The 15,431-nt window shown below is 40.1% G+C and overlaps 1 protein-coding gene across 4 annotated transcripts in view; it reads right to left on the reverse strand.

Moving 5' to 3' along the window:
- Positions 1-15,431, reverse strand: part of CACNA1E (calcium voltage-gated channel subunit alpha1 E) — a 319,486-nt gene that overhangs the window by 132,166 nt on the left and 171,889 nt on the right. For all 4 annotated transcript variants that reach the window (XM_078078099.1, XM_078078097.1, XM_078078098.1 and 1 more), the window contains one exon: positions 14,303-14,406. In XM_078078099.1, the coding sequence (XP_077934225.1) occupies positions 14,303-14,406 (104 nt within the window). The remainder of the gene's footprint in view (positions 1-14,302; positions 14,407-15,431) is intronic.

Below are 15,431 nucleotides of genomic sequence, written 5' to 3' on the forward strand. Positions count from 1 at the left end.
ATTCAGAATGGTACAGTTATCTACTGGGTCATCAAGTACTTCATGGGAGGAGGAAGACTGAACAATGGTACATGCATGCATTAGAGTTGGAACATGAATACAAAGTATCATGTACATGTGTGAAAATACGTAAAAATGTATGTATAGAAATGTGTGTGTGTATATATGGTGTGTAGAGATGTGTGTGTGCATGTACACACACACATATAGAAATAAAGGTATCAGAGTATTAGAGGGTGAATCTACACTAAGTTAGTTAGGGTATGGCAGAGGAGATAACAGGATTGTTTCAGAAACCTGAGAACTTGGCCAACCAAAAATAACCATCAAAATCCTAGAGGAGAACACAGGCAGAAACCTCTTTGACCTCAGCTGCAGCAACTTCTTACTAGACATGCTGCCGGAGGCAAGGGAAACAAAAGCAAAAATGAACTATTGGGACTTTATCAAGTTAAATGCTTCTGGGGCTCCTGGGTGGTTCAGTTGGTTAAGCATCTGCCTTCGGCTCAGGTCACGATTCCAGACCCTGGGCTCCCTGCTCAGTGGGGAGTCTGCTTCTCCCTCTCTCTCTGACTACAGCTCCCCCTGCTTGTGTGTTCTCTTTCTATCAAATAAATAAAATCTTTTAAAAAATGTAAAAAGCTTCTGCACAGCAAAGGAAACAATCAACAGAAAAAAAGGCAGCCTACGGAATGGGAGAAGATATTTGCATATGACATATCTGATAAAGGGCCAGTATCTAAAATCTATAAAGAACTTATCAAACTCAATACCCCCAAAAACAAATAATTCAGTTAAGAAATGGACAGAAGAAATGAACAGGCACTTTTCCAAAGACATCCAAATGGCTTAAAGACACATGAAAAATTGCTCAACATCACTCAGGATCAGGGAAATACAAATTAAAACCCCGATGAGATACCACCTCACACCTGTCAGAATGGCTAAAATTAACAACAGGTGTTGGGGAGGATGTGGAGAAAGGGGAACCCTCTTGCAGGGTTGGTGGAAATGCAAACTGGTGCAGCCACTCTGAACAGTTTGGAGGTTCCTCAAAAAGTTAAAAACAGAACTACCCTATGACCCAGCAATTGTACTACTAGGTATTTACCCAAAGGGTACAAAAATACAGATTTGAAGGGGCACATGCACCCCAATGTTTATAGCAGCATTAGCAACAATAGTCAAACCATGGAGAGAGCCCTAATGTCCATCAACTGTTTAGAGTATATTATGCTAAGTGAAATAAGTCAGTCAGAGAAAGACAAATACCATATGATCTCACTCATATATGAACTTTTTAAAACTTTTATTTAAATTCAGTTAACTAACACAGTGTATTATTAGTTTCAGAGGTAGAGTTTAGTGATTCATCAGTTGTATATAACACCCAGTGCTCATTACATCAAGTGCCCTCCTTAATGCCCATCACCCAGTTACCCCATCCCCCCACCCACCTCCCCTCCAGCAACCCTCAGTTTCCTATAGTTAAGAGTCTCTTATGGTTTGTCTCCCTCTCTGATTTTGTCTTATCATATGTGGAATTTAAGACAGAAAACAGATGAACATAAGGGAAGGGAGAAAAGAAAAAAAGGAGAGAGTGGAACAAGCCATAAGAGATTCTTAACAATAGCGAACAAACTGAGGGTTGCTGGAGGGAGGGGGGGGGTATGGGCTAGATGTGAGATGGGTATTAAAGAGGGCACTTGTGATGAGCATGGGGTGTTGTATATTCAGTGATGAATCACTGAATTCTACTCCAGAAACCAATATTGCACCGTATGTTAACTAAGTAAAATTTAAATTTAAAAAATTCCATGTGCAAAAAGTTCTTCAAAAGGGGGGCATTTTTATATTTGCCCCTTGTCTCAACATCACCAAAAAGGCGCCTAATGATGTCGTAACATATTTGTTCAAATATCTCTATAAAAAGGGTGAGTCCATGTCAAACAGTACCTTGTCTTGATTATTTATCTTGAGAGTCCTACTTACTGATTTCTCTATTTCGTCTCCGTTAACACTTCAACACTGCCCCTCGATGTTGTTCTTTCTGGATGTGATTGTTAGCTTCTATCACCCCAGAACACCACACTTCCGGATTTATGACTTAGGGCATAATACTTATTCGCTTTGAGCTTTACTCTCCTTATTTGTAAAATAATGATAATACGGTGCCTAGCACCATTGTGAGAATCAAACAAATGAACACAAATGGAATGCTTTCTAAATGAAGTGTCCTACATTTAAAAAGAATAACCATTTTAGTCTTTTTCTGCTTCCAACAGACTGAGTTGCCCACAATTCCCAATATGATGACAACTTTGTCCTTTAAAAGCAATTATTCCCTAAATAATGCTACATATGATTTTAAAAAAGGTTAATATCTTTGCCATACGAATAGATCTTTTATGTTCATATGAAAAAAGATAAACATGCCAATAGGAAAGTGGGAAAAGGACATAATCAATAACTAAAAAAATATGAGTAGCCAATAGCCATGTGAAAAAAACGTTCAGTGTGAGCCGATGACTTGTCTGGAAGACACAGGCAAGGGCCATCGCTCTGCAGAAAAAACAGCCTCTCCGGGGCTGTGATTTGCTCCTTACTTTTAAGATATCAGAGTCTTTAACTTGAAAATGGCAAGGCCTCTGGTATCCTGTCTTCAACATATGAAAGTTTTTTTGAAAACTCCCTTTTCCTTACCTCCCCCCACCCCATAGTATATAATCAGCCACCCCTCACAACCCCAGGGCAGCAGCTCCTTCTGCCCACGGGTCCTGTCCCTGTGCTTTAATAAACCACCATTCTGCACCCAAATTAATTAATTAATTAATTAATTAAAAATACCAGAGTCTTCCTTAGTCTCTGCAGTATTTTTCTCCAGGAGGTCACAGGGAGTATGGCATCCTCTAAGAGGGGCCTGGTGTTACTAGATTTCCTCTCAATTCAGCAATTATTTACTGAACCCAAGAACAAGGCACTAATATGTTAGGAGAGAGCCAATTATGCAGAAAGCCATCTCTAGCATAAGAAACAAAACCTAACGGGGGACAGGGACATTCGTAGCTCTAAAACACTCCCCTCACTAACTATGCAGCCTTAGGCAAGACTCCAAGTCTCTCAGCTTCCATTTCATCATTTATAAACTGGGGTTAGCAATGGTATCTTACTCATGAGGCTGTTATAAAAATTAATTGAAATAATGTATATAAAGTATTTGGCATACTATCAGGCAGATGATGAGCTTTCAACAAATGTTAGCTCTTGTCTCCAGTATTATTAAGTTCTGTAACAAAATTGCATGTTATTATGAGTAATTGGTTCTATAATGGATAGGTACACAGTGTTATGAGAGTATATGAGAGAAAGATTTTAATCCTAACTGAAGAACAGGAGGAGGGGTATGGACCTGGAAAGATCTCATGAAAGAGGTCAAAGTTGAAACAGGTTGTGAAGGCAAGAATTCACCAAGGAAAATGAAGGGGTCAGGGGCCTACTCTAGACCATAGGAGCAGAGCACAGAAAGTCCAGGGCATTTCCAAGAAACTGTAACAGGAGGAGAGTCTAAGGTGATGGCCATATGGGTGGCACAAGAATGTGGTCCACTGGTCTATTATGACTATTCCATGCAGAGCACCATAGTGGGTCAGCCCTACCAGTGGTATCCAAAAACATCTTAGTTCATGCTAATTGACTCAGTGGGGTTACTTGGTAGGTAAGAAGAAGGACTCTTTCCCAGGCCCACCTCCTGAGGTGTAGACCACGTTCTGGAGAGAAGAAATCTGCTTACTAATAGCTAACACTGATTAAGTATTAAATTTCTCCCAGGTACTAAGCACTTAACATTCGTGATCTGATTTAGTTTTCCCAACAATCCTACATGGTGGACAATAGTATCCTTGTTTGCCATTGGGTAATCAAGGGTATAGAAATGGGAAGTGACTTGCCTAAGGTCATAAAGATGACAAGTGATAGAAAAGGGATTCAAACCCAGATATACTGTGTAGCAGTCTGTATTTTACTACCAAGCTTTACCTATTGTGCAGAACAACAAAAGCACTCTGGACAGGGAACCAGAGAACCTCAGTGCCAGTCAAGATCTGCCACTAAATAGCTATCTATCACTTGGGCAAGTTGCTTCACTTTCTATTCTGGTTTCTTCAACGGTAACACAGAAGCCAGGCATAAGCTTCGCTTACAGTCCCTTCTACCTCAAATAATTTTTGTCACACTCTAAGACACAGCTCTGACAACTGATATACAGAACAGGGTCTTGGGGGAAATGTGGATGCTTCCCACAAGCTCTCATAACTTTGTATGTGACTTCCATGGTCACACAACTCATCCAGGAGAGTGTCATCCTAGTCATGGAGGGACTACAACTACTACTCTGGTCATTACTGGTGTTGAACATGAAATCTCTGTCTGAAGGACTGGAAAGTTCTACATGTCTTGCCAGCTACCAAGGGTCCCTTCATTTCCATCAAGATTTGTGCTGAATGCTGGATAATTTCCTTCCAAAAAGGACATTTACTGTATGCAGAATGTGTTTAACAGAATTGGTGTTTGAGCCTGGCAGACCTCATCCCAAATTCTGAACCTGCTGCTTAACAGCTTTGTGAACTTAGGCAAATTACCAAACCTCCCTGTCAGTTGCCCTATTCATAAAAGAAGATAGTAATACCTCATAGGGTCATTGTGAGGATTAAATGAAACAACATATCTCATGGCACTGACACAATCTTCAACGCATAGCACAATCTCAATAAATTACAGCCTAAAAAAAAAAAAAACCTGAAACAAACCCTACACTATTGCTATAAACTAGCCAACAGGTGTAAAGTGCGTTATGTTTTCTCAAATTCAACAGATCCAGAACCTACACTCTTTCCCTCAAAATCTCTTTGTCCTGCGTTCTCCACCAGCCACGTGGTGGCTCAATTCAGAAATCCAGAAGCAGTCCAAGAGATTTCCCTCTTATTTCCGCCCCCAGCCCACACTCAGACACACCCACACAGTCACCAAGTCGTGCGCATCCTGTGTAACCAGCACCTGTTGGGTCTGGCCCATCCTGTCCACTGTCATGCCGCTGTACCCCTTCGGGTGGGCCTCGCTGCTTCTCTGCTTTTCTCCTAAAGTACCTCCCTGCCTCCAGGCTTGTTTCTCTATATATTTTCTGCAGGATGATCATCTTCAATTGCAAACTGGTCATCTTCCCTGCTTAAAACTTGAGAACCTCCCACAAGCTTCTGGAATCAGGTTTAAACTCATCAGCTTAGCCCATCTGATGAGCCCTTTGTGACAAGCCTCTGCCTTTGCCTCTAGTTTCATCTCCTCTACTTTCCCTGACGTAATTCACTCAAGTCAGAATGGCCTTCTGCACCTTCTTAACTACCAACCTGTTGGGATATCCTCCCTTTTTCTTCTAGCCAACGATTACTCATTCTTTCAAAGTATACATCAATGGCAACTTCTTCACTTGGCCTTGACTGATCCTTGCCCCTTCTAATTTAAATGCTCGACCTGTGCTGTCTCTCCACCTCAACTACAAGCTCCTTGAGGGTAACAGCTCTCTGTTCTTGTCTGATATCCTTGATTCCTGGTAGCAGGTGACATACATCGAGAACTCAGTAACACTGGATGCATGAATAAATGAATTTCTATGGTTGATTCCAGGGTCAGAATCCTGGCAGGAAAATTACTGTGCAGTTCACCTATACACAAGTCAGGTCTGAGAAATACTCAGGTGCTATCTTCTAATATCCAAAGAGAAGCAAGGGCAGGTGATTCAGGAGATGCAAAGTTTAATACTGAAGGTACATCTGTTGGTGTCCTCCTTGTGGACAGGACCTAGGTCTTATTCACTTTTGTATCCTTAACAATGCCTTGCAAGATAGTAGGCACTCAAAATATGTGATATAAATCTTAAAAAATACATATGACATATATGATTATAAAAATAGCTTTTGATAGGGCTAAAATTCTGGATCTCCTTGAACTTAGATTCCATTACATGTATTTTGAATTATTTCCTTAATATATCTACAATCTCCTTATTTTATTTATCTTTGTAATCTCAGTCTAGCAAAGTGTCTAGTGCATAGCAAATATTCAATAAATATTTATGGAATTGCACTAAATTGTCAAACCCACTCAGCAAATGAGTTTGGTGTCAAGACAGACAGACAACTGTCCCCTTGCTTGAAATGGGAGCCACTCCATTCACATAAGAGATGCAACCAGAAGAATTCCTCCTCTAATATGGAAAGCTCACCATTCCCCATTAGTCCTTAGGGCAACAGGACCTGGACAGTGGGTCTTGGCATTTTCTACCTTGTATGAACCAGGTCACGTTGTTTACATGAAGACCAGTGTGTGTGAGTAAGTGTGTGTGTCCATGCATGTACAGATTAAAACTTGCACCAAACTCTGTATGGACAGGGCAATATTCTAGGCTAACCATTGGCAGCCTTTCTCTAGTTGTGCCACGTTGAGTGCTAGTATCCCTGAATGGAGGCCACCTGGTATATTAAAAAAATACATGGAAGCAAAGAAGCTTTGAAAACTATGACATGCTTTACATACATGAGGTTTCCAATTGCTCCCCATGTGCATTTGTAAGCAGTCTCTGGCCTGCCTGCCCCCGTCCCAGTTTGGAGACAACACAACTACTCCCCCAAGCCTACCTTCCCCTCTTTCCAGAAGCCCTGGGAGCAGTGGATGGAGGCAACGGGCTAGCTCAGGGTCATTTTCTGTTTGTGTGAGCCTTCTGCCCTGCAGCCCTGTGCTTATGCAGCCCTGGTTTGTTTCCATGGAGACAGGAAGCTCTGCTTCTCTTCAAGCCTAAGCTAATGGTTTTCATCAAATCCCATTTCCTCTGAGACTAGTAAAAATGCTGCAATGCTTCTATCCATACTTCCTCTTTAAATACACCGAAGCTGACAGCCCTCCCCTCCTGAGTCCCCTGCCCCTGAGATGGGTGCCTCAGCCATTTCCACACTGAGTGTCCTGTGGGCCACGAGCACTGGTGTAGGCTACCTGCCCCCTCTTGCCCAGACTCATCTTGTCACTTGCCAACACAGGGGCTCCTCCTTCCACTGCCTTCTTTCTCTGCTTTAGAAAAGCCTTGGGCACATAACATTCGAACTGCCTACAGGGCACAGGGAACATGTCCCCTGGAAATAAAACATCAGAGCTTTTCTCTGGCTCTCAAGTGCAACTCCCAACCAAACACTTCCTCCAAAGAGAAAGCCAACATCCCCTCATCCAGAGGCATGTGAGAACCAGACCAAGCAGAACGGAGCTTCCTTGGCCCCTTTATACACAGAACTAGCTGCTGCTGAACCCTCTGCAGACACCGGTAAAACCCCTTATGTGTTGAGCATCAGAATGTGAAAAAGAAACCGGGACAGAAATATTTCAGTCCTAGCCTGTAAGGCCCCTATTGTTAACACTCCTTGAAATGTCAGAATTTATTCACACCAGCTGTTCCCAGCTGCTGTTGTCACTTCCTAGGCTTCTCCAGAAGCGCTAAGGAGACATATGCCATTCTAGGTCTGTTTCATCTCCCAACCTGAGGAGGCTGTCTCCCCATTAGAGAGGAGCTGATGGCCTCAAAGCCAATTCAAGCCAAACATCACAGGCTGCTACTCAGGTGACAGTCACCTAGACCTAACAGGTGGAGAAAATGAACGTCAATATTATCAAAGGGTATAAGAGCTAATGGCTGCTCCATCCCAGACCCCAGGCTAGGCCTCTGCCTATGAGAGACAATGCTATCCCATTTTACAGAGGAGGAAGTGGGCTCAGAGTAACCAGTCCAGATGTACAATGCTGGTAAGTGGCAAGATAAGGGTCTCACTCATGACTGTCACATGCCAAAGACCATGCTTCCCCTAACGTGCCACTCTTTCCCATCTGGAGAAGGATGCAGGAGAACTAAAAAGTATGACTCCAAACAAGAGCTGGTCCATCAGAGTGGATACAGTTAGATGTAAGAATTGTCCTGGAGGGCAGTGCTCTGTCCTATGTCCAGCTCTGTTAAAATATATCTTGAACCCATATCGAAGCCTTTTCTGGAACACCAATGATTTGTTAGCATGGCATCTACCTTTCTCCCTCTTCAAATAGTAAGAACAGGACTTGAATTTTCTAAATTAACACACGGACACACTTTGGAAACAAGTAAGGATAAAGATCAAGTAAGATTACATAAATAAGAGATATTCCCTCTGTAGAAATACATGAAGAATGAAGTCGGTGGTCAGGCCCCTTGCGTAAGTAGTCACTGAGAGAGAGCATCTGAGTTGTAGGTACAGGCTATATGAAGCGAATTACCTATAGCAGTGCTTGCACATAAAGGATGCCAATGAATGCTCACTGAATGAGTACATATATAAGAAGTCCCATTGTGTCTTAGAACTTTCCACTCAAGATACACGGTATTACGAACGCCTTCACAATGTCCCCTGCTTTTACTTCATAACCTTTTAACAAGTCACCACAGGCTCTCAGTACCACATACTTGGACTAGTATGGTTGTTTCCTCCTTAATCCTAGTGAATCTGGTCTCTCTCCATGCCAATTCTTCCCCCACTGATGCTAGATGAATGGTCTTATATACTCCTTTCATCCTACACTTTATGTAAGTGCAGCATTTTTACTTTAAAATTGTATTTCTATTTTTCTTAAAGTGATGCACATTGAGTTTTAAAGTCAAATATTTTAAAAAGACTTATCATGAAGAGATAGCCATCCACTGCCTCACCCCTCCCCACCCCTAATTCTCGTTCCCCAGAAACCATCACTTGTAATTTTTACCTGTATTTTTTTCTGGTATTCATTTCCAATTTTCCGAGTATTATACTTACACAACTGCTATTTCTTTATCTTTCCATTTTAGATACTGCTTAAAGACTCTTACTGTGAAAACTAAGATTTTAGTCTTTGACGTTCCCTCCCCCTCCCCATATTTACCTTCCCCCTCTCTCTCAAGTCAATTATAGCACCATAAGGGGCCATCTCACAATCCAGTGTTAACAATGAAAATCTGGTTGACAGCTGCAGAGAAAACTTACTATGCTTATATTCCTTTAGTGGTAACCCTTTTGTATTTTGTGGAATTGCTTAGATGGAGGTATGTGCATACAAATACATATATGAATATATAATGTTTATATATAATGCAAACATATTTGTATATATTTTATAAATATGATTATATATAATCTTCACAAAACCATTAAACTTTTCTGAATATAGTATATGTCAGGGAATATACTTGTTTCATTTTTTCCATAAAGATACTACTCTTAGAGCTCTCTATCACCCTATTCAAATCTGAACTTGCTGCTCTTTCGACTTCCCCTCATCATCATCTTGGAATCCCCTTTGCCTCTCTCCTCTATTGAATCCCTTGTTTGCATGAATATCATATCCTTCTCATTCTTCAATTAATTCCTTATTTTTAGGAATTAGTGACTCACATTCTGCAGTAACTTCTTCAGAAAGAGTGTCCCAAAATACTGCTATTCCATTCTCACAAATTACTGCTATTTTGGCTGGGTATAGAATTCCACCTTGGAAATTTTTTTCCTTCAAAAAGTTTTAGGAACTTCTCTGTTCATTTCTAACTTTCAGTATCAATGAGAAACCCAAAGCCGCCCTAATTCCTGATTTTGCATTGGCAAAATATATCGCCTTCCCAATAACCAGAAGCTTTTAGAATATTATCTTTATTCAGATGCTCTGAAATTTTGTGATGACTTTATCTTGTTGTGGTCTCTTTTCATTAGTTATGTCAAGTGCTCAGTGGGCAGTTTTTTATTAATTAATTAAATTCGTTTGTTTCCTTTTCTCTCTCTCTATACCTGCCTCCCATCTCTCTGCCATACAAATTACCATTACAATATACTGGTTTCCCCGAGTATCTGAAATTTCATTTTACACCACTTCACTTTCATGAAAAACCCACATTAGTACCTATTTTCGATAACTGAAAAAAATTCAAAGAGCATTTTTGCCTTTATGAAATGGTAATTGCTTTTTTGCTTCATGTCATATTGGTTTATGAAAGGTTTCATAAGAATACTCTACTTTCAATTCAACACCAAAAAAAAAAAAAACAAAAAATCATACTAAAAAATGGACAGAGGACCTGAATAGACATTTGTCTAAAGACAATGCACAGATGGCCAACAGACCCATGAAAAGATGCTCAACATCACTAATCAAAGAAATGAAAATCAAAAACACAATGAGATATCACATCACACATATATCAGAATGGATAGTAGCAAAAGGATAAGAAATATGTGTTGGTGAGAACATGGAAAAAAGGGAACCCTCATATACTGTTGGTAGGACTATAAGTTGGAGCAACTACTGTGGAAAACAGTATGGAGGTTCCTCAAAAATTTAAAAATAGAAATACCATATGATCCATTATTGCACTACTAGGTATTTATCCAAGGAAAACAAAAACACTAATTTAAAAAGATATAAGCACCCCTATGCTTACAGTAGCACTATTTGCAATAGCAAAGATATGGAAGCAACACAAGTGTCCATCCATAGAGGAATGGATAAAGAAGATGTGGTATATGTAGAAAATGGAATATTACTTTTTCATTCAAAAGAATGAGGTCTTGTCATTTGTGACAACACAGATGGACCTAGAGGGTATTATGCTAAGTGAAATAAGCCAGACAGAGAAAGACAAATACAATATGATTTCACTTATATGTGGAGTATAAAAAATAAATGAACAAACAAAAACCAGATTCTTAAATACAGAGAACTGGTGGTTGCCAGAGAGGGGAAGTGAGTGGGGGCATGGGCAAAATGATAAAAGTACTGAGTTACAAACTTCTAGTTATAAAATAAACCATGAAGCCAAACAGTACAGTTTAGGGAATGTAATCAATAATACTGTAATAATGTATGGTGACAGATGGTGACTACATGGTAAGCACCAGGTAATGTACAGAATTGTCAAATCAATAGGTTGTACATTTGAAACTAATTTAACATTGTATTTTAATTATATTTCAATAAAAAACAAAGAATGTTTTACTTTCAGATAGCAAGAGAAACTTGTATTCAATGTATACTTTTTATTTGAATGCATTCTTACAAACTATGTATTGTGTGTGCATGTATTTTTTATTTATGTGGGTGGTATTATACCATGCTATTTCTTGTTTTCACTAAACTATGCTTTTAAATTACTCTATGTTGCCATGTGTATATGGTATTTGTTGTTCCTAACTGGACTAGTATGTCATGGTATGCATCCAACAGCTTACCTATCTACCCTCCCAATTATGGATGTCCAGGTTCTCCAACTCCCCATCACCAAAAACCACTGCTGGAAAGAATATCCTTGCACATGTTTCCACAGACCTTTTACTCTGGCAAGGTGTGTTTACTGATTCTGGAAATATTTTTAGTATTTTTCTTTGTAAATTTCTCCCTCTCCACTTCCCTGTTCTCTTTATGGAACTCTTAATAGTTGAATGATGGATGAACACTTTGATTTTCTTATTTTTGTTCTACTTTCTAGGTGATATCATTAATTTCATATTCCAACCATTTACTACCTCATTATTTTCATTACATGTTTACATTTTTACATTAATTCATGTTACATTAATGTAAATTTTACATTATTTATTTTACATTAATCCGCAAGGGCTCTTCTTAATGGCTGAATTTTCCTTTTTAAATAGCAATGTTATTTTGTGGATAAAATTATTTCTATCTCTGCTGATATCAATCATGCTTTTTAAATCTTTTGCTCCCTGCATCATTCATATTCCCTCTAAATCCTTTTTTCTATGTATTATTTTATTTTTGTCTTTTGTTTTGGACATTTTCTTCAAATGCTGATGATCCCTAGCTGTGCATTAATATTTAAGAGCAAGTCTCAAAAGTCTTATTGGAAACTCGTGTGTATAGCTGGAGCTTCTAGAATGATGAGTGTAGTGGGTTGAATGCCCCTGCCAAAAAAAAATATGTCCACATCCTAATTCCTGGATCCTATGAATGTTACCTTATTTGGAAAAAGAGTCCTTGCAGATGCAATTAAGTTAAGGGTCTTGAGATGAAGAGGTCACCCTGGAATATACAAGTGACCCTAAATCCAGTGACAAGTATCCTCATAAGAAAGAGGCCCAGGGAGATTTTAGACAAAAGAGAAGGAGGCAATGTGACCACAGAGGAAGAGACCAGGGTAATGCAGCCACTAGCCAAGGAATACTTGCAGAGTCACCAGGGACTGGAAGAGGAAGGAAATAAATTCTCCCCTCGAGCCCTCACAGGGAGTAATGCCCTGCCAGATTTTGGACCTCTAGCCTCCAGAACTGTGAGAGAATTAATTTCTTTCATAGTGTGAAGCCACCTAGTTGTGTTAATTTGTTGCAGCAGCCAAAGGAAACTAATAGGAGCCTCACTGAGGGTGATGGGTGGGAGCCATTTCTCTGTCCATCCTCAGATATCAACATACATAAGATTCTTCTCTTAAGATGGACAGTTTCCCCACAGAGGAATCCTACTAACCCTTACCAGATTGATCCACTTTTGTGAGTCAACAGTAGATGTGGGCTGGGAGCATAATGTTCAGTTTGTGGACTTCACTACAACACATCACCCTTACCCTCAGAAGTACCTGATTTACCATTGCAAATTTCTGATTCAGCCTCTACAAAGACAGGACGTCTTCTGACTTTGGCTGGGGTGGGGGGTTGGGCGGGGCAGATACCTGTCAGAAGTGTTTGGGGGTAGAGATCTAGGATGTTGGGCAAGAGGGCATCTAAGTGTTCCTTATGAGGACTTTTGACCAATCCTCTTGTTTTTAGTGCCACCCATACTTCATCTCTCAGACATACATGGTACCCTGAATTCCCGAGCCTCTCCGGGACTGTGCAAGCTTCTGAAGGACAATCATTTTGCCTTTTTATTGGCCTTCCTCACCAAAGGCAATTAAACCTCAGCTTTCCCACCACTAGATCAGTTACCATTTACTCTCTGCCTTCAAAACTTTTATTGACATCTCTCATCTTTGTCATTTCCTCTCTTGTTCTATCACTATGCCCTTCTTAAAATTTATTTCCTGTGTTAGTAGAGTTACAAGACATAACAAACTTGGTTCAATCTGCTATGCTGAAACAGAAGCACCACCATCTAATTTCCACCTCAAGAACTTATGCTACTCAGAGAAGAAATTAAGTCCAGTTTTGCTTAGAAAAATCTAAGACCCTCTAAAATCGACCCCTGTAATAGCCCTAATTTTATATTTTTCATTTCCCAAAGTAAAGTATCAGCTCTAGATAAGTCAGGTTGCATAACATTCTTTTCCCACTATAATCTGAGTCCCATTTCTTCAGTTTTGCTTATGGTATAGTGCTCTCCTTCCTGGAATGTTCACTCACATATATTCTATTTTATCCTATTACATCTTGTACATCCAAGCAAAAGCCCAGTCCTTTATGAAGCCATTCCTGATAACTTCAGACTAAATAGATTTGTTCCTTCCACCAAATGATCTATAGCTTATATTAGTAAGTAAAAGAATTTCCATTCCCTGTTTCAAGTGTGTTGTCCTGTCTACAAAATATGATTTTCTTTTTTTTTTTTTAAGATTTTATTTATTTATTGAGAGAGTGAGAGAGAGAATCCCACACAGACTCCATGCTGAGCACAGAGCCTGATGCAGGGCTCAATCCCATTACCCTAAGATCATGACCCCAGCTGAAATCACGAGTGGGACACTTAACCAACTGAGCCACCCAGGTGCCCCACAAAGTACAATTTTCTTAAGAGACTTCGTGTGCTCTTTGCAATGCTTACCATGGCACTGGACACTGAGTACTTGCTGACTGAGGTACACTAATCCAAGCTACAAATATGGGATTTGATGTTCAATACATGACAGAATAATAACCTTTGAAGGTAAAGATTATATCTTATTCAACTTTATATCCCTCGCAACCAGCACAGTGTTTGACAAAGAAGGTCTATGACTGTTGAATGACTGAATGAAAAGATGGATACATGAACTCTCACTAGATATCATGTTCAATGTTGCACGTGGTTTAAATACTTTTTAACTCCTAAGAAAAATAAACATGATTAGAACAATGTTCACTACTGTATCCGCAGCTGCTAGAATAGCACTTGGCACATTGGGGCTGCTCAGTAGATGTCTTCTAAACGAACGTTAGATGAATGAATTGGTCGGTAGTCAGGAGCATTGGTTTACAGTTGGAAAGAAGTTAGGAGGAGAGAGGAACGTCTGGCTTACCCGGAGAGCACTCCCAGAACTAGGTTGAGAACAAAGAAGGATCCAATGATGATGAGGGGGATGAAGTACAGCCAGTTCCAGGTGGCTCCTAAGGCATCATTGGTCTGAAAGAAAGAAAAATTGTTCCTTAATGTTTTACCGAAACCACCTGCCAGAAGGAGGTCTCCCTTCCCGAAGCTTCACATATATGGTGATACAACAAACACAGGGTAATACAATTAACACTGCCTGCTTCATTCCCAATTTGGTGTTACTGTGGGTTAACTCATATTCCACCATGTAAAGAGGAAAGGACACTGCATGAGCCTCACACGATATCCTGAGTAGGAATTGTCCAACACCCTCACTTAACAGCTGAGATAACTGAATCCAGAGAGGTCAAGTACTTTTCCAAGATCATGCAAACAATTACAGGTTTTATAGTGTTCAGTGATGTCAGTTCCAAGCTTTTGCAGTCTAAATTGGACAAATTCTCAAAAAGTCAGAGGCAAGCTAGGTCTATCAGTCTATTCCATGGATGCTGGCGAGAGCCTTGACAGGGCTGCTTGGGAGACATTAGTGTCATCCACATCCTGCTCAGCCCTTGATCCTCAGCTCTGGCTTGCTTTCTTCTATCATAGTCCAATAGTACAGAGCAGGCTCAGGCTTGACCCCAGCAAGGCTCTGGACAGAACAAGGAATCAGTCTGAAGAGCGATCTCTTCCTCTCTCTCTAATGCTAACACACAGTGAAGTGAAAAGTGCTTGGCAATTCATATTCTGGATTTTTATACTATAAGTGAGATGCAAGGCCCTTGAATGGTGGGGGGTTGAGGGAGGATTATACCACATGGCTTAGCCAAAGGCAGCAACTCTTGGAACGGTGTCTTATTAGGACCTAGAAACAGTTTGGGAACATTTTGAAAACTCTTCTCTAACACTTGAGCCTCTCAACTAAACTTCACTTTGACTCTCTCTCCCCATAGTATCAACTCCAGATCTTTCTAGATAGTCTCCTTGAATCGCATTTTACGTATGCAGGGCTTTGAAATCCTCCCATTCCCACACCGGCCCCTCACACGCAAACTTTAATACCCATTTGAAACAGTTAAAAGATATTTTATTCTCAGTTCACTGGAGAAACAAGGCCA

Source organism: Halichoerus grypus, chromosome 7 (genome assembly GCF_964656455.1).
Source record: "Halichoerus grypus chromosome 7, mHalGry1.hap1.1, whole genome shotgun sequence".
Lineage (NCBI taxonomy): Eukaryota > Metazoa > Chordata > Mammalia > Carnivora > Phocidae > Halichoerus > Halichoerus grypus.